Consider the following 24,602-nt stretch of genomic DNA (forward strand, 5'->3'; position numbering starts at 1 on the left):
ATATTCAATCTTTTCTAAAGGAAGAATATTGTGTAAAGTAAATCTGTGAGAAATCAACCAATTGTATTACATTATCTACCATAAAATTGACCACAAAAGATGAACAGAGTAGACACACTGTATTCCCATTCTCAATGTAGGTGAGTATGAAAAACCTGTGAGGAAAGTCTCTAATGTTAATATTTGCTTTTACACAAATATTCTTCTCTCTGGTTTACAAATTTGATTCAAAGACACCATTACAGTCAGTACACCAGTACATCCACAGAAATGCAATGTTTGGCTTATGTGTGGAAAATAGAGTGTCTGTCTCACCCTCTGTTAAGATACAGAAGGGAGGAAAATACCACTCCAGAGCCTTGATGAGCTGCTGTACACATAGACTCACTACATCTTCTAAGAAATGAATCCTGATCTTGTATAAAGAATGCAAAACTCTCACTGAAGTAAAAAAATACCTCATTCATATGTCTGGAAGCCAGATTCAGCTCTCAGAACTAAAACAGCTTGCACCCACCTGCTGCTTTAATTCTGAAACATATTTTCAATTGATATCTTGTATAAATCATGAATCAAGAGCAATGTGCTTTACTATGAAGACAGTATTCCAGTCATGAAGTGTGATCCAAGTGGAAACTCCCAAAATTAAGCAGGAATGACTGAATATTACATCTATGATCTTGGTTTTCTCCATGACAAACTCTCGCATTGACTATTACACATTTACAAGGTGTCAGTTTTCATTTGGTTATTGTTGTTTAAAGCAGGAGAAGGCTTGCTCTTCTGGCCATCGGTTCCTCCTTTGGATGTGTCCTGGAAGAAAAGCCTTGGCATCCACAGTGACATTAAAATTCGTTTATATTCATTCCGAAAATTCTGGTTAAGAAGACCATATATTATTGCATTAAGGCAGCTGTTGAAATAGGCCATTAAGTAGCTTATAATGAATAGCCATTCAGGAACTTTTGGTGCCATTTCCGTAGGATCGATGGCTACAGCCAGTCCAATGAAGTTTAGAGGTGCCCAGCAAAAGGCAAAAATCACAAAAACCACAAACATAGTAAGAAAGTTTCTGAAGTCACTTGGCTTCAATCTTGGCTTTGTTTCTGACTTGACTCGTCTTCTAACTTGAAGCACTAAAACCCAAATCCGAAGGTAGCAGAAGCTGACAATGGTGATAGGGACAATGAAGTGAATGACCACAACAGCTATTGTATAGTAGGAGCTTGCAGTCTGGACAAACGTGCACGAATAGATGCGTGGATCATACTTCAAAGAGCCAACAAAAAAATTTGGCACAGTTGCAATCACTGTTAAAATCCAGACTAAGGAGACATACAGCATTGTGTTCCAACAGCTGTACACTTTGTCATAGGCAAAACTATGACATATGTAGCAATATCTGTTTATTGCAATTGCAGTGATGTTGAAAATGGAGCCTATTACACTCAGTCCCATCACAAAGCCACTCGCTTTGCAGTGCGTTTCACCCAGTGTCCATCCATTGTGGAAAATAGCTAAGAGCACCAGTGGGTATGGATACAAGGCCACCACCAGATCAGCCAAAGCTAGGCTCACCACAAATGCATTACCTGGAGGAAAAGAAGAATACATAGACATAAGTCTGAAAGCAAGCATAGCTGTGAACAAGAAGAAAAACATTACATTATTTTGGATGTCTGCAACGCTAAATTATTGATGATGTCAGCAAGCAGCAGATATATACGACCAATAGGGAAATGATTTTACAATGTAACTTAGAATACCATGGAAATATCTGTAGAAACATGATATTTCAGATCTGTTGGTAACTGGATTATAACGTCCTTGCTCTTTTTGTCTTTAATAAACATAGCCATCAGTGAGCCATTACATAAGCACATGTTGATTTAAGCATAGCTAACTCCACAGCTGGATTGAATAAAATGAAAACGAAAAAAAATCTAAATTGTGCCAGGTAGGTAAGCCATTGTGTCATTCTAACCTATCACTGGAATGCTAATGGGCTTGACAGTTATCAAGGAGAAGGCTATACAGAGACTAGGTCAATAGCTATTGGAAGGATGTGTTGTTTTATGCATACTCTAAATTGCTACAAAATACTCTGTAGTATAGATATTTTCTGCATGAATGGCCTACCCATACTGCAGTTATTTTCTCATTGGATTGTCTAAGCAAGAGTCAATTGCCTTCACGAACCTCTGCAGAAAGGCATATTTAATTAAACAAAGAAAACTTCCATGCATGCAAGAGAAAGTATTCAAATTTTCTGCTGATGACATTATGGGAATATAGGTGATATGTTTGAGCCATATTGTCTCTCTTTAAACAGTGTCCTTTTCATCAGTTTGAAATTTCTGACATTGTATCTAAGGGTATTTTTATAAAACAGTGAGATAGTAAACTACATTCCTGAAAAAATGTTCTTTAAGAATTTCACTCTAGAAGATAGAGATACTAACTTTGAATTCTTGGCATTTAGGTTGTATAAAATGTATATAGTTTGTGTGGTTTTGTATATGGCTTGCATATTTTTTTTTTCCTGAAAGTCCTTCACAGCATGAACTGATATGCAAAAAATCCAAGCAATTTTAAAAATTGTGCATGGAACATAATTATTTTTTGAAAAGAGCAGTTAGATGCTCCGTTCTACAAATTCTGAGCTTACTAGTCCTCAACTAACAAAGCAGTTCTCCACACCATTTTAAGAATGGCTTTAACTGGAAGTCATAAAAGCAATAACCATATAGAAATATACTCATCAAACATGACAGAATTTCACCTCTACTCTGTTTTCTCCACCTGCTTTAGATCTGTAGCTTCCTGAATTAAGGAATGGGGAGGTATCTTTCTCCCATACACTTTAGGGGACAACCATGCTCATCAGAATTTGCACAACAGTGAGTAAACTTAATGGAAAGCAGGATTATCCATCTGTACCCGCAGGAATATTGGCTCATCTCAAGAGTGGTGCACAACTTATTTTAGGTGGTTCCTTGTTATATATTTAGTAGCCTGTTTTATTTATTTTTAAAAGCCTCACAAGTGTTTCCATAGATGCAGCTTTATGATTTGTGAGGAAAGACTGAACAAATTAGGGAGACAATTGAGTGGGACATGATAACTTCAAATAAGCAAAGCAGGAAGGATATAACCTGTTCCCATGACTGTTGTGAATCCAAGCAAACTTCAGTCACAACAAGGAAGTTTCAAAGTAGGTGGCAAGAAATAGATTTTAATGGAAAGAAGAAGGAAGTGTTGGAACACCTTGCTTTGAGTCTGCCATCGAAGGTTGTAAGAAAACATGAAACAAGTATGTGTCAATACTGGCCTAGACAAAGATGATCCCTTTGTACAGGAAGGATGAGATGACTGTGAAGGCCTCTTCTAGACATATGGTAAACAGACAAAAAACCAAAACTAACAAAAGAACAGGGGCATCTTTGTCAGAATGTATTTACATCATAGCAACAAGCATTTCTCTTATGTTTTGTCATCACTGTATAAGTCAGAAGCTGGAAGAAGGCAGGCAGGCAGGCAGGCAGGCAGGAAGGAAGGAAGGAAGGAAGGAAGGAAGGAAGGAAGGAAGGAAGGAAGTTTTTTTTGTGTTTTAGAAGGCCTTAGAAGGTCTTTTGGAGAAAAAGAGAATTTAGTCTGGGGTGTGTTCACTAAGATTAATCTAAACTCTAAGGCCTCCCAGCATCAGCTTCTACCTGAAATGTAATTGTTCAGTTGAAATAGAGTCGGCATTCAGCTTTTTCAATCATATTTGGAAATTTACTGTAAAGTACATTTAGCAAGATATTTTCAAAGTTTTGAATGCAATTTACGACTTGAAAATTCTAGGTGAAATGAAGAAATAGAGTTAGCAAGGAACTTGTCAAGAACTTAATTTACTAGTTTACAACTCAGAAGAAAAATGGTCCAATATCTATAAAGGCCTCAGGTGATTTGTCACTTCTATAGCTGTTTACAGGGTTGAATGTTCCCACTGTGTACTGCAAAGTAAGGTCCAATGGTATTTTTCTGTCTTTGTGGATGACTGCAGAATTAAGTTTAATGTTTATTACGGCAATGAATAATCTACAGAAGTAGAGAGAAACTTTCCTAATTCATAAAACATATATAATTGACATTTTGAGAAACCAAAAGTCTTAGACATCTTTTATGTGCTTGGAGAAAGTTAATGTTCCTTGATACACCTAACCCAGAGCTTTTAGAGTGGCCTAAATTACATTCATAATATAACTAAAGAGGTAACTTTTTGCTGCTTGTAACAAAATAAAAAGCACAAAATTCTCATCTAGCTGGAATTATTATCATTGCTTCTGAAATTAACTCGATGGACTTTGTTCCTAGATTTCAGTTTCATAAGAGAAAGAGATATATTCATTTGTAAGAAAAACATTTGTTCACTGGAATGGAAAGACCCCTTAATTACAAGCAGTAGCTACTAAAAGCCAGATGTCTTGCCAGGTATTCAAAAAGATCCACATCTGTGCTGTTTTAAACACCGGTAGTTGTATGCATAAAAAAGAAAATAAGTTCTGATATTTGCTTTGCATGCAACAGAACTAGATCAATATTTCATGAAGCATTCCTGCTTATTGGTTTTCTTACTACAACTAACAGGAGAAAGAGAACTGCCACACCCTCTTGCAATCTTGATATGACTTGATGTTGTAGAAATTTACTCTCAGAAAAAAAATTTTGGTAAGGCCAAAACTTTTAAGGGCTAAGCATCTGCCTTCTGAAAAGACAACTGACTTCTAATGTCTCTACCAAAACCAGAAGCAATTTCAATCAGCAACTATTTTTTAAAGGTTTTTCTTCTGTCTTTGGTTTGAAACTGGTGAAAATGTTTAATTATACATCATAGTGTTGTTTGGGGTTTTTTTTTAGGTGGTGTTTTGGTTGTTACACATTTGTTTAACAAGTTGTTCTACACTGCATGCAGACATCGCCCTCTTCGATCTATGGCACCAGCAGCAGGTGGAGCAGAGAATTAAGTCTTTCACACACTGACATTTGAATTCCTCGTGACAGTACAAGCCAAGACCTAGGGTAAGCTTTGGTTTACTGAGACATGGTAATTTGGTATAATGTTCAACAGGGTGTTGCTAACAGAAGGTGTAACATAATGCTCCAAACAAATGCCAGATGGGTGTTTGTTTTCTTTGAATATGACAGTTTAAAAGCAGGGATATGCTCTTTTGTAGTTATGTTTCATGATTTCAGATATTAGCGAGGTATACTGCAAACTTTGGTGTAAGGGAAAGGGACAGGCAATAGATTTCCACCAGAACAGCATATTTTAGAGACTCTAGCAAAAAATATAGCATAAACAATGAATCAAAGCTGGTCTTCAGTTTATGGAACATCCAGGTTATTTCTTTTTTAGGAAATGTGTGTTCTATGAAACAGTTCAGAATAATTGGTCACTATAATTACCCTCTTACATGTACAAAGAAAAACCCATCACTGGGAGTAGAATCATAAAATCATTCAGATAGTAAAGGACCTTCAGGATCATTAAGTCCAACAGTTAACCCAGCACTGCCAAGTCCACCACTAGCCCACCTTCCTCAGTACTACATCCACACCTCTCTTAAATACCTCCAGGGACGGTGATTCCACCACTTCCCTGGGCAGTCTGTTCACAACCATTCAATGAAGAAATTTTTCCGAATATTTAATCTAAACCCGCCTCGATGTAACTTGAGTCCATTTTACTCTTGTCCCTTCACTTGTTACCTGGGAGGAGAGACCAACCCCTACTCCTTTCAGGTAGTTTTAGAGAGCAATAAGGTGCCCCTGAGCCTACTTTTCTCCAGGTTAAACAACCCCAGCTCCCTCAGCTGCCTCTTTACCCAGCTCTGTTACCCCTCTCTGGACATGCTCCAGCACCTCAGTGTCTTTCTTGTAGTGAGGGGCGCAGAATTGAATTTGGGATTCACCAGTGCTGAGTACAGGGGGACTGTCTTGGTCCTGCTGGCCACACTATTGCTGACACAGGCCAGGATGCCATCACCTGGGCACACACTGGATCGTGTTCAGCTGCTGTCACCAGCACCCCCAGGGCCTTTTCCATCAGACAGCTTCCCAGCCCCTGCCCCAGCCTGTAGCACTGCCTGGGGTTGTTGTGACCCCAAGGACAGGACCCAGCACTTGCCTTGTTGAACCTCAGACAGCTGGCTTCAGTCCATCAATCCAGCCTGTCCAGATCCCTCTGCAGGACCTTCCTGCCTTCCAGCAGATCAATACTCCTGCCCAACTTGGTGTTGCCTGCAAACTGACTGAGGGGGGCACTTGATCCCCTTGTCCAGATCACTAATAAAGATATTAAACAGGACTGACCTGAAGAAGAATGCAGGACTCACAAGAACAGAAGCTTAGCATGTTAAAAGGACCCTGAGATTGTGGCTTAGTGACTTGCAGACTCCTGGACTGGAACACACTTGTGTTCTTGGCCCTACATCTGAAACTATGAGTTAGTGCTGGAAGCTACACTTGCAGGAACTGAATTTTAGGCTTATTAGGCAGAGCTCTCAGGTGTCGACACAGACTTACTGAAAAGAGGTGCCTAAGTTGCACTGTTGTTTTTGAGATCATGATTTTGGCATGGTTGGCCTCTAGGTATGAGTGTAACCCAAAACAAAACCTCCACTTTTCCTGCGTGCTCACTCTTCTTCTTCCTCTGGTTAAATATGGAAACGCCAGTCCTTGCTGCGAGTTTGCTGCCTTGGGTTTCCTAACAGACTACAGGTGCAAAAGGCTGTGCTGTTAAAAGCTTAGTAAAAAGGCCTGAGGTTTGTAACCCCTGGGCGTACAGTTTTGCTCGCCGGCTTCCTCTGGTGCCGGTGGGGACGGTGGTGACTCTCTGTTGCCACCTAGTGCAGGAGCCACAGCAGAGACAACACACTGCATCATCCGGCAGGGCAGGAGTAGAACGCCAGCGGCTGGTCCTTGCAAAGCAAAACGCTGATCGTTCATCAGATACTACATTTATGGAGTGATAAATACTTTTCTGGGCTTCCTATACTTTCTGAGATTGCAGGAACCTTTCCAGTACTGGGTATTTTCACAGAGAAAAGGGGAAGCAGAAGAGGCAAGACAGGCTCTACTACTAGAAATTGCACTGTTGCCTAGTGGTTAGGACACTTCCACGGTATAAGAGCCCTTCTTTGAAAAAGGCTTGAGCTTATGTCTCCCATAGTCCCCAGAGAGTGCCCTACTCACCAGCCCTGCTGCTCTTCTGGGGTTAGCGTGCTTGTCTCTTTCTAGGTTATGTTCAAGAATTTCAGCCTAGAATCAGAATACACAGATTATCACTTGTATTGTAGAGTGCTCTTTATCAGTATGCTCATTAAAAAAAAAGTAAAAAGTCCCTCTCACAACTTAACAGCTGGGAAACTGAGATAGACAGGTGCAGGAACTCTCCAAGACACTGATTAGGAAGAATACTCGAGGTTCATGAACCTTGCTCTTACTTTTCTCTATTAGAGAATACCACCACTGTTAAGCATACTCTGGGAAAAGCAGCACTTTTCCGGTCCAGCTTTCTTCTCCCAAATGACATTGTAGTGGCACACTGATGCTGAGGGATGGAGCCAATAGAAGAGCTAGAGCTGTGAAGCAAAGCTAATTTTATTAAAAGCAAACAAAAGGGGGTAGTTGCTGCACTAGGTAGTAAATCCTTAACAGATATTGCAGATGTAAAAATTTTACTTGTGTTCAAGGGAAGACTGGAAAAGTACTTGTAAGAGACATCGTTTGAAGGTTACTTAACAGACATACTATGCTAGGTTTGGGAAATCCTCTGAGCTGGAAGGAATCACAAGTTTTAAGAATACAGAAGTATCATACAGGGTTGCTCTGTTCTCTTTTTCTCCTCAGTGCCTGCTTCCATCTACAGTTAAAGACAAAGTATGAGTCTAGCTAGGCCTTTTTCTGTGTGTCCACCCATCTGAAACTGAGCTGCATTTTGCAGCAGGCTCAGGGAAGATCCCTTATATCCATGTCCTAACACTGAAGTCAGGCTCTTGCCTTGAGGGTCATCTAGGATGGAAAAGGCCCATGTTGTTGCTGAGAGAATCACAGACTTGTAGAATCATAGAATGGTTTGAGTTGGAAGGGACCTTAAACATCATCTCATTCCAACCCCCCTCCCATGGGCAGGGACATCTTCCACTGGATCAGGTTGCTCGGTGTCCCATCCAGCCTGGCCCTGAACACTTCCACTGAACTGGGCATCCACATTTTCTCTGGGCAACCTGTGCCAGCGCCTCACCACCTTCACAGCAAAGAATCTCTTACTAATATCTAATCTAAGTCTACCCTCTTTTGTTTAAAATCTCCCCTTTTTCAGTTGAGATGTCTCTCTCTAGGTACTTTTGCTTTTCATGTGGGGGACAAAGCCAAGACATTCACTCTGAGGGCTTAGCACTATGGGCACCGGTGGCAACCCAGCCTCAGACCCTCTGGTTGCTGAGCACAATCCCTAAATAACAACAAAAACAGACTGTTTTTACACTGGTTCATGAAAGAAGTCGTGTTTTCTGTATCTGCCAGTACATATCAGCTTAATTTTCTTCTCTTGAAGTAATCACAGCTGTTGATTGCTTCAACCAAGAAAGAATAGGAACCCTACTTGTACAACTGCAAGTATGAAAACGCATTTACTGCTGACAAAGGGGCTAATATGAAAAGCTGTAAAATACAACAGGTGCAATCTAGTCAGATCCTATAAAGAGCTTGGCAACCTATAATTTTTAGTAACTTTTTTTTCAGCACTATATTGCATGTCATAGAAAAAAAGGTGAAATATGTAGCATTTTATAGGATGTTACTTTGTTAAAGAAAGAAACAAAAACCCTACCCCAAAACTTGTTCCAGATTGACTATAAAAGCCTGAAGTGTGGAAGAAAACAAAGTAAGGATATTTCACTTCTGAAAACTCTGGAAAAAAACTTTATTATGCCCTGACTGTTTTTAATTTATATTGTGTGAAAGGCTAGTTCATTCCATCACCTTCATTATTACTTTCATCTTTGTTACTGTCTTTGAACTGAATTTTTTCGAAGGAAATTATGTTTTTTTTTTCTTTATTACTGCAACAAAACATTGCTCAAGTCCTTAGAATAACTTAACTTCCACCTTCTTTTAGAAAGGAGGACAGGAAATTGAAAAAATGAAAATAACTTTGTTCAAACTAAAACCATGTTTTATTTTGTTAAGCTGTTTGGTTTGTGTTTTGTTTTATTTTAATATTTGCTAGCAGATTAGTTGAATTAAAAAATCCCAAATAAACAAACAAATCTCAGACATTAAATAATTCTATTTTAAAATGTAAGGCTTAAGACATTACTGAAGATACTCAGGCTATCAGGCTGGTATATGAAGTGAGTAAAATTGGGGACTATTGGAGACTATAGGACACACTCAGCACCAGTTTGCCAGGACATTTGATTAGCCATGATAAGGTGCATCCTGTAGTTTTGCCCTGTAGACCAATGTAAACAGCCCAGAACTTCTAAATGTAAGTGTAAATGTTGGGATCTCCACTTACAGAACCGAAGTCATGCCAGTGGCAATTTCCACAGTGGTTTGCTCAGCTGCTCCAGAGGGCTGCAGGTGAAGGACTTGCAGCATGGGACAGCTACAGAGACAAATACGTGCAGAGCATGTACATGTCAGCTGGTTCCATCGGCAAAAAGAAACCAAATCTCAGCCCATTCTTGCTGCTATGTACTTTTAAGTGTTCCCATGTTCAACTTCCAGACACAGTGGGGGATCCCAGAGTTTTATAAAATAGGATCTGATACACGGCAGTAAATAGAGTACACAGGAACATCTAATTGGAGAGCACTTATGTTGACAAGTTGCCAATGCTTCTAACAACCTATGGAGTCCCTTCATTATGATCCTCTTTTCTTCTCTTGTTTCCTGTTTCAGCAAGTAAGAAAATAGATGACACTTGATGAAAATGGCCGTTATAACCTTTCAGTAAGGAAAAGTCTTACCCTTTTTGTTCTGAGCTTTTGGAAGGCCTCATCACTGTACATGCATAGGGAGATGAACGTCTTCAGAAGCTGTTGTCAGTCTCTGCCATCTGCTTCTTTTGGAAACAAGGTCTTAAAGCAAAGTACAGTGACATGATTCATCTTATAATGATACTCATAGGTTTGTAAACAGCATGTGAACAGATGAATAAATAAAATGCTTTTACAGAAGATGATTGTGTATTCTCTTTTGAAGCATTAGCTGCTTTGTGCTCCAACTCAATACAGACAAAGTAAGTAATGATCATTTGCTGAATCAAGGTCTTTTCTGAGAGCCAGTAGAAGCCTTTCAAAAATCATAAGACAAAAACTGCTGTGGCTGGGCCTGCAAGTCATGATATTGTTGAGATAGGTAAATGAAGGGTGATAGGCATGCAACCAATAGAGCCACAGAATCATGGAAGTTGGAATTAATCTCTGGAGTTCATCTAGTCCAACCCTCCTGTTCAAAGAGGGATAGACTATAGTGGGTTGTTCAGGACCATGTCCAGTCAGCCTTTCACTGTCTACAGCCACAGAGACTCAACAAGCACTCAGGGTAACCTGTTCCAGTAAGGAATAAGTATACAGGATATTTACTGTTTCACTAGGGAATAGAGGCAAGATGCTGTCAATTTTGCAACCAATGAAGGGTCTACTTGCTGTACTAAATAGCAGAGGGTACCTGAGATCATACCTGTTACTATGCATGCAGAGACCAGACATGGTGAGTAACAGTGAGCTAGATTTGCTTGGTCAGAAGAAGAGGCCCCAGTGCAGATTAGAGTTGATGGGGCTTTGTTTTATTTATCCTTCTGCCTTCAGATTCCTTGTGACAGCAGAACTGAACAATCTTTGACTGGACATAATGGCCTGAGCCAAACAGAGAACCTGGACCAAGAAACATTTCCAGACCAGTAAATCTAAAGACTGGTAAAGGTACAGAACTCCAGAGGGGTGGAGCATGGAGTGCGGTAAGGGCTGCACAGAAAGAGGCAGGAGGCACCAGCTCCTAGCAATTTTTGGAAAGCAATTCCCATTGGCTTTAGCAAGGCTAGAATGTTCCTCCTTATCTAGATACTCACATGCTAGGTTCAGCTTACCCCTGTTGCAGAATCCTGTTCCACATGCTACTTTGATGACCTTTGACTGCAACTAGCCTTTCAGACTAGCCCCTTGTGGCAGTTCTAGCTGGTACCCCAGTGAGTGACCTGGTGGCCTGTCATCCAGAAAGAGAGCTCTGGGTGACTTCTGTCTGCCTAACCTACTGAGTCACACCTCTTCAACTGCGTGAATACACTTGCAAACTGGACCAAACCAATATAATCTTTACTAAATCAGGCTCAAATGGAAATCACTATATATACTACATGGGCATGTTTGAAGGTGTTTGAAGGTCACCTGCTTCACTATTTTGTTTGGTCTCCATAAGCAGAGCAGATATTCTTGCTTCATCTTTAACCAGGAAGCTGACTGTACAGCAAGTTTTACAGTCTTTATGGTCCTAGACTACCAGGTGTTTCTTAAGAGTCACTAAAGTGGATTGCATTGTTTTCAGATTATCTAACTAAAGGCATAATTACAAGGCCTCAAATTAGTTAATTTTTATTCTACTTTGAAACAATGGATGTCCAGTGCTGCAACTGGACTCTGGATTGTGTAGTTGGTGTTTCGTACCCAGGAATCATAGGTAAAATCTTATCAACTCTTTCAGCCCACTTACCAGTAAATAATTTTTTCTAGGCAAATCAGTGTGATCAAACCATCTTTTTACAAGGCTTGCCTCAACATCTAATTAACATGTTACACATTTTGTTCTAATGACTGCAAAAGGAAGAGTAAAAAAAGAAAGGAAAGTCTTGCTTTACATGAAAACTGATTCAGAAAGTAAGGTTTTGTCAATAGGCTCTAACCCCACCTATGAATCTAATAATAAGTACTTTTGCAGTCACTTTAAAAATATCACAGGCAGACTTTTTGTCCTTGAGTAGGAGTGCTCTAAATTTCCACAGCACAACACTCACTTTCTGACACTGTATTTTATGCCAGTAAAACACCTGGAACATAATGGTGTACTATCTGACTTGTGGCAGGGAAGTTTGAATTTTAAATATTCTTTCTGTCATGACCTCTAACATAACAAGACAAAGGCATATAAAGATACCCATCACTTATTAATCAAATATTTTTTCCTCTGTAACAATCCAAAAATTACATCCTGGGCATTCCATAAGTAACAACTTATTTCAAACAAGCTGGTTGGAATATTTAGTCTCTTGAACATATTCCCAAGAGTTTTAAGAACCATAAGTGGCAGTTCACAGAAAGAAGGGATGAGGTAACTCCCAGTTGGCACATAGTGACTATGCCACTTGTATGTCTTTATTTGTCTTGAAGAAAAGCAGCGTGCTTTAATATAACAGCCTTTTATTTGTCAGTAGAAAACCCAAATAGAGTTGGCTGCAGAGATTGAAGACTCTGGCTCCTGTCAGCTGACTACTTCTGAGAACATATTTTCAAAGTCCTAAAGATTACATCTCCAATGAACTTCACCACGGACAGGATCTGCACAGAATGGGCATCTTGAATAGACACATTTTTCTTTAAACTATGTGGATGATATTCAATAAGTAGGACATAAAAATACCTAGATTGATTATTATTACATATATTCATAGGTGACAGACATCTCACAAAAGTTTCTTTTCCCTATTTGCACTCAAATGAAATGGTGTGAAGACTTGAATCATTTGGAAAAATGGAACTGGCTTTAGAATGAGAGGACACTGAGAATTTCAGGCAGTATTAGAGCAAACCATAAAGACATGAGGATGCCACTTATTGGTTCCTGTCTTCTTTGCAGTGATATATTTTACAATTTGCTGCTAGTTCTAAGCTTACAATTAGTTAATGTAATTATATTTGCAAGGCTGAGGTACCAAGCAGATATTTTTCCTGGTAGTCAGACTGTTAGCTTCAGTAGCTGCATGTGATACCTTCTGACAACAGTTGTTGCCTACGTTGTGCAAATATGGCAATCTAAACCAACAGGTAAGCAGATGTTGTTCTATAGCAGAAAGATGACAGTGTTTATGGAAGTACCATATAAATTATTATAATCTTCATAAGATATTTAAACATTGAAACTGACCCAAGCCCATAAAAAAACAGCTGAAAAAATTATTAACTGTCAGAAGGGTTATGTTTTTTCTGCAGACATAATTTAAGCAGCATTTATTAAACAGTGTAATCAAATACCTCTATAATTAATAAATAATTCAAAAAGAATTCCAACAATCAAGATTCTAGTAATTTGATTAACGTGTTTAGGCTGTTGTTATCTGTTTTCATGTCGAGACATAGCTATCCCATATGGAGCTCAAATGTCAGGAAAATGCTGACTCTCTGATATAGATCAGTCCTTATCAGTTTGGAGATGAAAAGTAAACCAGAAGATTCCAAAGCAGCTACTGTTCTTAGGGAGGACACACCACGGTGTTGCACCCACAGTGATTTAGACAAGTTTCTGTGGGTTTTTGCTGTCAGGAAGTCTGTTTTATGCCCATATCAAGGTGGAAGGTTAAAAAGCAGAATTGCTCAGATTGATTTTTAGGAAGATGAAAATTGCCATAGCATTACCTCCTTTCTGCAAATGAAAAAAAAAATGGTTTTGTTTTATCAGCTCAGGATAACATAGCTGTTCTCATATTTATTCTTGGGAACAAGGCTATCTATGTACCTGACAGTCTGACCCAAGGTACCAGTATGCGCTTGTAAAGGATAACTTCTAAGAAGCTAAAATCTGAAGCATATCTGAAGGCAGTGGTACTCATAATAGATCTGAATTGGAGTAGGAGTAGAATTTACTCCTAGAGGCAGAGAATAGGTTGTCACCAATTTAATGGAGTGAGTGTAGTCTCCTATAACATCCTCAACACAATGATTCGAGTCATCTGATGAATATATATCTGCTAAGAATAGATGAAAAAATTAGTCTTTTAAAATGAGCTGTCCTAGCACTCTGTGGGGAGGTTTGGTCTCTTAGCTCTTGGCTGATTGTGCCAAAGAGCACCATGAATCCTTGAATTGCTTCTGCTGGTCCATCCAAGAATAGAGCTTTACCACAGAGGGGTCATTCCTCATGCAGTCAGTGAGTCTTGCAAAAGGAATGTCAGTCCAGAGTCCAGGAGAGAGCTGGCAGGAAAGGGAGTGCTCCTAAGACATGTCGGAACTGCCATAATACAGCTGATAAGAGCTCCTTCTAATTTCCTGTATCTGAGAGTACATTTGCATTGGTTATTTCAAGGAGATGAAGGGAAACTTATTCATACCTTGAGCTGAAAAAAAGCAAAAAAAAGCTGTGTGACTGTGTTAGACTTGGCCCTATGGAGAGCCTGAGTAGAGTGTTGCAAGAAAAGCACCCTACTAAAAGCATCCTTTGGTTTTCCTTTCCTTGAAACATTGAGTGGACTTGTGCCAAATGAAATACACAATGTAAATACACCCTTAGATACTTTTTTGCAGGTTCAAGAAAACATACCTCTGCAGCTCAACTGAATCCTTATCATTCTATTTTCTCTAAAGATAATCACACCAATACCTCCGCTTACTAAGTGGGATAGGACTTACTATTACATCCTAAAATAAAAGTATCTTGCAGCTGATCTTGGCAATAAACTTCCTATTTGCTTATCAATAAATGGAATACTTATTGTACAGGATAAAAGTAAATGATAATTTACAGCAATGATAATTTGGCAATATGGCGCTGCCAAGTGCTTCAAAGGAGGATACAAAATACCCTATGGCTGCAGAATAACCTGCCTCAGGTTAACATTTTATCCTAAACAGGATTCCCTGATATGCAGACTGATAGAGAAGTTATTTTTCTAATTTATGATGTTTCTGTACTTCTAAATACTTCTTTCAATCCCTCTAGGCTCATAATTACCTCACAAACTTTCTATTTCTGAGAACTAAATACTTTTTAAGAATTTTAGTACTTTAAAATTCTGTGTCGTCTAGATTTTTTTCTCATCTAGAACAATCTTAGGTTTCCACTTTTCACTTTTTCTAAATTTACCCGCAAGATTTATCTGCATTGTTAAATTAATTTTCCTATTTTGCAAATAATAATACTGGCTTTTCACTTTGCTCTTCTACTTTTGGATTATTTACAGGTTAACAAAGTTTTGAATTATTATTTCATATCTTTGAAGACTTATTTTCTCATTTGGTTACTATCTGAACGAAGTCTCAAAGAAAAGAGAATGGAATTGGTGATGAACTTATTCTGTTTCCTCTCCAAGAAGAGAATAGAAGCATAATTACAAGTATGAGATGAGTCACGGGCACATGACTGAATAGTTCTAGAAGTTATATAGAAAGATTTGGAGTATTGATCATTTGGAGGTATTTTCTGAGAAGAGGTTTCATATCTTCACGGACAGACTTCACCTAAGCATATGGGATACCAGCTTGCAATCCAAGCTGGCAGAATGAATAAGAAGAACTTAAAATTGAGAGATGGGAAGAGAGCTTGAGAAAAAAATCATACAGTTTCTTCATTTAACACCCAGGGCAAGGGAATTTTGGCTTCAGGAAGGTGGTGGCAACAAATATAGAAAATAGGAGCTCAAACATTGTGGAGTTCAACTGGAGTGGTAATATAAAAAGCAGAAGAGCCAGTTAAAGGATGCCAGGAACCTATGCAATAAAATAGGGGATCCAAAACCAGTAAGAAATAAAAATAAAACTTTATGGAAACAATTCTATTTGAATGGAATTGCACCAGTGATTGGAGAAGAGAAATACTAACAAAAAGGTCTATTGTCTTCATAAAAAAAAGAGGAAATGAAGAGAGAAATTGAGAGAGAGAGAGAGAGAAAGGATATCCTGGTAAAAGCCAAAATTACATTGGGGAGGAGTTCTAAAGACAATGTGCGGTGAAGAATGCAGAAACCCGCAGCAGGATGAGAACGCCTCTCTTTTAGCAGGAAAACACTAATGGAGCCAATTTAACATCAGCACAATGCAGGTCCTCATATGTAAAGGGGAAAATAAGCACAGAGCAGCTGAGTTCTGGACATACACCCAGCAGATTTCAATTCAGAGTCTGTTTGCCAATATACCCCAGCCTTTGTTTTCATGAAGAACAAAGACATCCCTGAAGAGCCTGCCATAGAAAATAAGGTTGTATTGAATGCAGATGAGATTATTTTGGTTAAATTAAATGGAAGAATAAACAAAGCAGACATCACTAAGAAGGGGGCTTGCACATTTTGATAAATAAAAGAAGCTAATTAGGAAAGTGAAATCAGCTGTATTGAGGAGCTTAGGGACTTGAATGTGGAGGAAGGCTGGCATTTCTTCATATTAAAGGTACAAAAATATTCTCTGTAACTTGCATCGAAAAGAGGGGAAAAAAAACATAAACAAAAAGTTCCAGGTCTAGATGGAGAAAAGGTTGTCTCAGTAAGGATACTGGGGGCAAGAAATGAGGCTAGAAGTACAGGATGTATCCACCAAAGAAAAATGCTAGACAAAGCAAAAATGGATTAAATGGGAACTGACAAACCCCCTAAACTTCACTGACTTTGCAAAGACTTCTAAAATGACTAAAATGCCCTTTCAGCACAGTAACAAAAGAGAAAAGGAAAGATAAGTTACTGGGGAAGGGGGACCCTGAAAATCAAGTTAAAATAGCTCTGGTTTGAAGAAAGATTTTGGTAGACCTTTTAATAAGGACAATAGTGGTGGTCTTGGGGACAAGGCAGGTGAGGAATTAGCATATCTACAATAAAGCAAATATGTCAGAGAGATTGAATATACTTGATGGCAGGAATTTTTTAACATCTGTTATCTCAGAGACAGTGTCGTGTTCAGAAAGTACTGAGAGCTACATGTGGGACCTGTAAAAAGGGGCTGAAATGTTCTCTAGTCCTCACTGCCAGTAGGGAAGTGCAGATTTCTCTCAGGCTTGAGTGATTTGATTTCTCTCAGAGCTTGGCTCCCACATGCATCCCAAAGAGCAGTGTTGCCATGACTCACTTGCAGCTGTGGTGCTCTCACACTTACTACCCATTTCCTCCTCCTTTGCTCTGGTGCTGCACAAATGCTGTTTCTTTTTGCATGAATGGTGCTCCCAGTAAGTCAGAAAAGCAATTAGGGAGTAAATGAGAACAGTAAAACAGTGTTGCCACCTCTGGAAGATTCATTTGTCTACCATAAAGTATGTGCTAACATGGCACCTGTATTCAAGGTGGGAAATTGTTGAAAAGGAAGAATGAATCAAGAAATCTTTGGGCTCTTAATCTTATCTTAATTGTAGGCAAGGCTGGAGAGACAAGCTCAGAGGGATAGGAAAATTAAAGATGCAGATACAGACAAATGGAATAAAAGTCAATGTGAGCTTACACAAAGTGGCTGTACCAACTAATCAGATCATCTTTATTTAATAAAAGTTGGGCTTGGATTTTCTGGACCTGGGAGGTTGCTCTAAACGGATCTAGCCTTGGAATCACCAGGGTACCACTCACAGTCTGCTGCTACCACTGCCTGGATGATGATGAAAGAAAATTGTTGGACCAGAGGGAGATAACCTACATTGAACTAATTTTGTCTGTTTCAGAAGTATTATGTCACAAAACACAAAGTGAACTAATGAAATTTTGTGATAATACGAAGTTGAGAGCATGCACTGATGTCAAGATCTTTTTTTGCTTGAGGACTAAAAGAGCAGAAAGTAGATAGAGTATAATAACAGGAGGTATGAGGTCAGGTACTGAAGGAAAAATTGTGTAACAAAAGAAAAAGAAGAGCTGCATCAGCAAGTGACTGCACCAAGAACAGCCATCTATATGATGCTACCACATAAAAGGGAAATGTGGCTTCAAGGCATACCAGATCTATTTTGTCCACCCAGGAAAGGACAGAACAGAATAGAATGTTAATACTTTCTTGAAAGTATTGGTGGTACTTCACCTGCATTACTGTGAACAGGTCAGTTTTCTGTTTAAGACAGATTAATTCAGTTTGGATAAGTGATCTGGAAGGCCTAAAAAACCCAGGGAAATGAAGAGCACACCTACTTAGAGGAAACTAAAAGCATTTTACTTGTTTACCATAGCAAAAAAAGGTTGAGGGGTAAATATATGTTTACTCTCCATTAATATTGCACAGAAGTTCTCAACAGGTGAAGAAATGATCCATTCACATTAGATGACAATTGTAATTCTACAAATAAAAATATCCACTCTAAGTTAGCAACTAAAAATCACAGTTAAAGTACAAATGAGTTTGAGTCATGGTAAGAGATGGAAGAGTTTTATTTTAAGTGTTGGGTTCAATGAACTTTTGTGAATGCTGAAGCTCTGTTCCCATCAGTTTCTCAGCGTTGAGCACCTTCAAGCTGAATGTGAGAGAGAATGTGAAGGCCAAACACACACAGTCCCAGAGCTAAGAATTCCACAGATCCAGGCTTCAAGAAGACAGGAGTACAAAAGCTGAAACTATCAGAGAGGGATCTCATGCTCTGCTCATCTAAATATGTTCTTGTCAGCATCACTGCTGTTATTAAAGGACAATTTTGCCAAGCAGTTTCAGAAAGGGGTTTCTCCAGTGTAGTTTTGTAAGAGATGGATTCCATCACAGGAGACAACTGTCCTGTGTCCCACTGGATAGGAACAATAACAGGGGAAGAATAAAGGAGGGAAAGAGAACTGGTGTGGCCAAAGAGACGAAGAATAACTGAAAATGGCATTTAGCAATAGGGATAACTTACCTTCAGCTATATCAACAGAAATGTGGATTGAAGGCTATGGAAAGGGAAAGAGCATGGAAAAACACTACAGGGCTTGCTTATATTGCTGAACATGTTTATTTAGTAGACAGATGAGTACCAAAATTATAATTCTACATGCAGGATTGTTTATTTTGTACAGATGCACATATGAGAAGCATTGTCCGGCTCTAGAGCCACATACACATTAGACAGAACTAAACATGCAAATACACCAATGTTCTTACAGGTAAAAGAAATATGAGTTTTGATTTCATTTGTGTTGCAATAGCACCTTGATATTCAAATGGAAATCAGAGTCTCATTGTGCTGTGTTAGCTGTTATATATAGAAAAGAAAATAGTGGAGAGGATGAGGAGGGCTGACAAAATGCACTAAAAATACTACTTTCCACTAATGCATTCTTTGGAATTGCACCAAGGTTAATATTAATATTCTGCCAAAAGTCAAAGGGTCCCAAGTCTTCACTACTCTTTGAAATGATATTGAGTTAATGTGCCTAATTCTCACTTCTCACTGATTTTATGCTGGCTTTAGTGCCAGTGAAGTATAAACAGTTTGCTTTATCTCCATCATCTGGGAGATGCCTTGCTGGTTCCCATCTTCTGGAGTGCTTCCTACCAGGTTCTTATCGCAGCCCATAATGTTAGGTTTACAGCTGTGGCTATACAAAAGTATCTTTTAAATTCTTAAAAGCATCTAGTGGTTTTGATTTACTTGATGCACCTTCAGGATACTTGATCATCCAGCAGTGGTTGTTGAGCACATGTAAACTTCACCACTTCAAAAATTCAGCAATTTAAAAGCTGTCTTCAACTGGGTATGTTTAATTGGAAACACACAAAATCAATAATTGTTTTTGAAAATTCAGAACACATTTGACGTTTCAAAGAGAAAGACAAGCTAATTTAATTTTATTATTTCCACATACAAAGTTTTATTTATTTTTGTAGTGTGTTAGATGAAATTACCCTCCTCCCAAATTAGAACTGATAAAAGCATTAATTTCTGTAAATTAAATCACTTTGAAAGATCAGAAGTTACTCAGCCTCTCACAGAAAGACTGGGTGCAGTTATGTAAGACAAGCGTGTTGATTCATACCAATTATGCTATGCATTACTTGGAAGAGTGTTCACAGATTTTCCCCAAAACCAAATTTAAACATGGGAAACAGGCTTCTGGATGATCTGAAACAATCATTCTGTTGTAAGGCTGGCAAAATTCCCATGTTTGAGGAGTGAAGGAGCAATGTACTTGGAAGAGTGTTCACAGATTTTCCCCAAAACCAAATTTAAACATGGGAAACAGGCTTCTGGATGATCTGAAACAATCATTCTGTTGTAAGGCTGGCAAAATTCCCATGTTTGAGGAGTGAAGGAGCAATGTCCAGAAACACCAGTCTTAGCCATTCTTTATTTCTCTCCTGCTGAACATAATATATGTCAGCCCAAAGGCTAATGGGTCATCTTATTTCATTCCATTCTTGCACCTCCCATTATATAACAGTATTAGAATAGATTTACTTTTGGTCATGCTTTAATTTTAAGGAGAGTGATGCATAATTACATTGTTTCCACTTATCAGATCTCTCTGTAAAGTCTAGAACAGAATAGTGTTGAAAAATCCTGGAAAAACTGCTAAAGTCCTGCTTTACTTTCTGAAGGTAAGATTACTTCTTGTGCTACAGAAGTGGGTAGAGCTGGTTAATTTATTTCTTTTACACCTATGACTTATTTGAAGTCCCAAACTCTCATCCAAAAAAATTTTCTCATTAGCTTCTTCAAAGGGAACTGAGTGCTCATGATACTATAGCTCTTCCTTTTTCCTTCAATCATCTGGATGTCTGGCTGTCATAACCTTTCCCCTAACTTCATCTTTTTCTTCTCTGACAAGGTCTAATTCCTTTCATGCCATTTCTCCTCATCATTTCACTTTCTACCACATTCACTCCCCTTGCAAGTACGAATGCGTCGTTTCTTGTTTGCTCAGAAAGGAAAACTGCAAGTCCACCTGTTTTTCCATCTTCTTTCCTTGTCAGAGGCTAAGGGCTCCCAAGTACTGCCTTAACTCTCCACCATTTTCCCATCCCCTCTATCACTCCACCCACATCAGTTTTCAGTCCTCTTCCACTCTGCTTCCTCCTTAAGAAATTTTACCTGAAAAGACTTCTGTGGACATTTACCAAACTATGCCCTTTCAGTTTCACCTCTAAGAGCCATCTGTCCCTGACGTAAAACTAAGAATTGGCAATTTAAAAGGTATTTAACCTTATGAAGATTATGCAGAAGGAATTCCCTGCTATTCTTCACAGTACTTATCAAAGATAAAGAGATTGTTGGGACAGGGTCAGTGACATCACATTAAGGATGATCCTAGAAGGAGATCAATTAGCAGGTATTTGGACTAGACGACCACGTTTGCCTTTTTTTTGTTTTGCTTTCTGAACAGTCCTAGGGTGCCACTAAGTACTTTGATCAGTATCTTGAAACTTACTCTTCCGGGCATCACTCTCTTCCAGTCCACACCCTCTCCTTCGCTGTAGTTTGGGCGAAGGGAACGTTTCAGAAGAGAGCCCCTATCTTCCTCCCCCCGGAAAGGATTTGATGTCGCGGGCCGGCCGCACTCTCCAGCAAGAGCCTGTTCCTTCGGGCGCTTCCGCCCCGGAGCCCAGGCTCTAATCCCTGGGGAACACTCCTTCCCCCGGCGCCGAGCGGGCCGGGGAGCGCCGGTGAGTCACGGCGTGTCCCGCGGGACTCCCTGGCCCGCCGTGGCGCTGCGCCCAGTCCAGCCCAGCTCAGCCCGGCTCCGCTCGCCCGGGGCAGCGCCCGGCGCTGCTCGGCGGCCGCGGTCCCGCTCGGGGCACGCAGGGCTCCGGCTCCGGGTCGCGCCGGCACTACCGGCCTCGGTACGGCTCTGCCTCTCTCGGCTTGCCCAAGCACAAACGCAAGGACCAGCAGCTGCCTTCCTAAGTCTTCCCTCGCTTAGCCAAAGCACCCTTCCAGATACTCTCAAGTTCGGTGCTGCTCGGTGGGGTGTGATCGCTCCGCCCCAGGTAAACAGGATTTGCCGGCATCCCCCGCCTGCAGTTAGACGTGCAGCGACTGGGGAGCGCCAAGACTTATCCTCCATAAACTGCTTTTGCCCCTAAGTAGGATTTAACTTAAAGCAAACGCGAACGAGCGCCTACTCCCCGTCAGCAGGATTTCCAGTCACCGCACGTGAGACACGACAGCGCTTAGGAAGAGACGCTGGTTAAAAAAAACCAAACAAACCAAACCAACACCCCCTCCACCCCCGGGAGAAACAAATCAGCGGCTTGTCCCTCCTTCCCCGCGGCAAGGGAGCACCCGCTGACACAGAGGACCGATGGCAGAGCCCTCTAGTTCCGAGTGCGGGGGACGTAGTGCTTCGGACTTCTGCCAGCTCCCAGCAAAGTTTGGTTACCCCGACCTGCGTGCGCACGCAAAACGAGGGCACTCGTGTCTCGAAGGAATGAGCAGTTCCGGGAACAGCTAGGTACTATGAGAACTGTAGTAGATACACCACAATTTCGGGGGTAGCACTTTATACAGCACCGACACCCAGCATCCAGCTGAGTGCAGGTGTGCCCAGCTCTGCGCATCAGGAAACAACCGGCTCCGTCGACGGGGAGAGGAGCAGCGGGTGTAGGATCCGCACGCAGCGGGACATGAGCGAATCAGGGAAGTTGGCCAGGAGGCAAATCCGCGAAGTTGGTGCTTAACTACAGAGTTTTGTAACTTGAAACACGTGTAATGAGCCCGGAAGAGGTGAGGAGAGAAAGCCAGCAAGTTTAGCAAGTAAAGGCTGCAGAGCAACATTCTAGCACACACAAGGAGAAACCTTAGACACGATTCAAAGAAAACACCCCACTTTATTTGTTGCGTTCTGGTTGAAGCACATGCGGTGAGGAGACAAGAAGACGATTTCGTGAAAGACTACCGTGCACTCTGATGCAGGCTCCAGAAAGCGGGCTGAGCCGCTTCCCCACGCTTGCACAGGACCGCATCTTTAGGACTCTTGAGCAAGTTTTAAAAGCTCCTCCTTCATTCCTCCGGCCGCTTTCGGCACGCTTTTTGTCTCCGGTATTTTAAGTAGATGGCACCGATTCCCCTCCTCGGGAACTCCATAGACACCAGATAACGCCTCATTAGGAACCACTCCACGACCTGCATTCCCGGACGGAGCGCAGGACGGAGCCCGAGGGGAGCGCGGGGGGTGACTGAGAGCCTGGGGGTCCTTGCACACACTACAGGGCAACGGATGGGGCTCTGGTGCCCCGCCTTCAGCGGGTGACCCGCCCGGACTTGACGAGCGGGCTGGACTCCTCAGGACAGCTGGAAGCGAGGACCAGGATGTCCGCAGGACTCCGGGCGCTCACCACTCCCTGCCGCCGCCGGGACAGGGTGCGGGGGCCAAGCCCTTACCTGAGTTCCGAAGCTTGCGGTTCTTGAAGACGGAGAGGATGACCAGGAGGTTGCCCAGGATGTCCACCACGGTGGTGAAGATCAGCACGCTGGACAGCACCGGCACCACCCAGGCGGGCCGCGGGACGCCCGCCGCTGCCGCCTCCCGCTCCGCCAAGCCGAGGCGGCCGCGCCCACCCGGGTCACAGCAGTTCCTCAGGGAGCCGTTCTCCAGCATCGCGGCCACCCCGTCCCGGCGCCTCCCCGCGGTGACCGGCGGCGGCCCCGCGGACTGACCGCGCGGGCGGGCGGGAATGGCTTTAAGGGGCGCGCCGGGCGCTGCTCCACCGGGAGGGGCGGGGATGGGGCGGGGCCAGAGCCCCCTCCCCTTTCCCGGGCGGTGGGGGAAGCCCGGGGGCGGGCACGGCTCCGCCTGCCGAAGGAGGGAGGGAGGGGGTGGCCGGCGGGAGCGGCGGCGCGGAGCGGGGAGCGGCGGGGGCTGCCGGGCGGGGGCAGCGGCAGTGGCAGTGGCAGCGCCAGAGGCAGCGCCAGCATCCACGGGCAGCGGAGGCGGCCGTGCTCGGCCATCCCCGGTGACAGCTTGCGTGGCCGGAGAGCTGCGGGGACAGGAGAGGGAGGCGGAGAAGCCCCTGTCCCGAAGCGCTGCTTCCGCCGCCGGGCTCAGCCGCGAACATCCTCCATCCGCCGCGGGGAGAGCGCTTGTTTGGGGGGTTGCCTGTGTACTGGTTCTGGGGGGTTGGTCTGGTTGTTTTTCCCCTGCCCCGCGGCTCGGACCGCGGTGTTCCCGGCAGCGCAAGGCCAGCGCTCCCCCCGCCTCTCTCGCCGCCAGGCACGCCGTGCGCCCAGACGGGTGTTCCTGGCACATTCCTCCCGTCGGTCTGGCAGCAGATCTGAAGGGGTTGTACACTGCCTTCGCCGTGGCCTTGTGCTTTGTGTTTGAGCACAGCGGTCTGTCAGGTCGAGACTAAGGGCAGCGCCCGTGGGGCGATAACTGCGAGCGCACGGGCCGGACGTGCCCGCGCCGATGTCGGCTTCGGAAGCTGGGCGCGTTTCGCAGGGTTTTCCTTTCGAGCTGCAGGACAGACAGAAGGGCATCGACGGGCTTCACCCTGAAATTACGCTTGAAACATATAGTTTCCTTTGGACCCCCAAAGTGACAGATACCATATGCTCATTTGCGTTAATAAATAAGCGAGATGCGTGCGACAGAGGAGGGCACAACCCGCGTGTCGCCGTGCCTGGCTGCCGGCGTGGCTCAGCCGCCACGTGCCGCTGGCAGTGTGACACCGCGCTCACACAGCGGGTGCCGGCAATTA

The 24,602-nt window shown here is 42.2% G+C and overlaps 1 protein-coding gene across 1 annotated transcript; it reads right to left on the reverse strand.

The window, feature by feature from the left end:
- Positions 1-167: 167 nt before the first annotated feature.
- Positions 168-23,503, reverse strand: MTNR1B (melatonin receptor 1B). The gene is made up of 2 exons (XM_069030903.1): positions 23,287-23,503; positions 168-1,592 (listed from the first exon to the last, which is right to left on the reverse strand). Exons 1-2 carry the CDS (start codon positions 23,501-23,503, stop codon positions 724-726), a joined length of 1,086 nt encoding a protein of 361 aa, XP_068887004.1. The 3' UTR covers positions 168-723.
- Between the last annotated feature and the right edge of the window lie 1,099 nt (positions 23,504-24,602).

The sequence above is a fragment of the Aphelocoma coerulescens genome, chromosome 1 (genome assembly GCF_041296385.1).
Source record: "Aphelocoma coerulescens isolate FSJ_1873_10779 chromosome 1, UR_Acoe_1.0, whole genome shotgun sequence".
In the NCBI taxonomy this organism is placed as follows: domain Eukaryota; kingdom Metazoa; phylum Chordata; class Aves; order Passeriformes; family Corvidae; genus Aphelocoma; species Aphelocoma coerulescens.

Bases quoted from the DNA above. Each gene is read 5' to 3' on its own strand.
- MTNR1B (XM_069030903.1), bottom strand. From the start codon at position 23,503: ATGCTGGAGAACGGCTCCCTGAGGAACTGCTGTGACCCGGGTGGGCGC. The intron at 1,593-23,286 runs GTAAGGGCTTGG...CTTTTCCTCCAG, and splicing joins CCGCAAGCTTCGGAACTCAG to GTAATGCATTTGTGGTGAGC.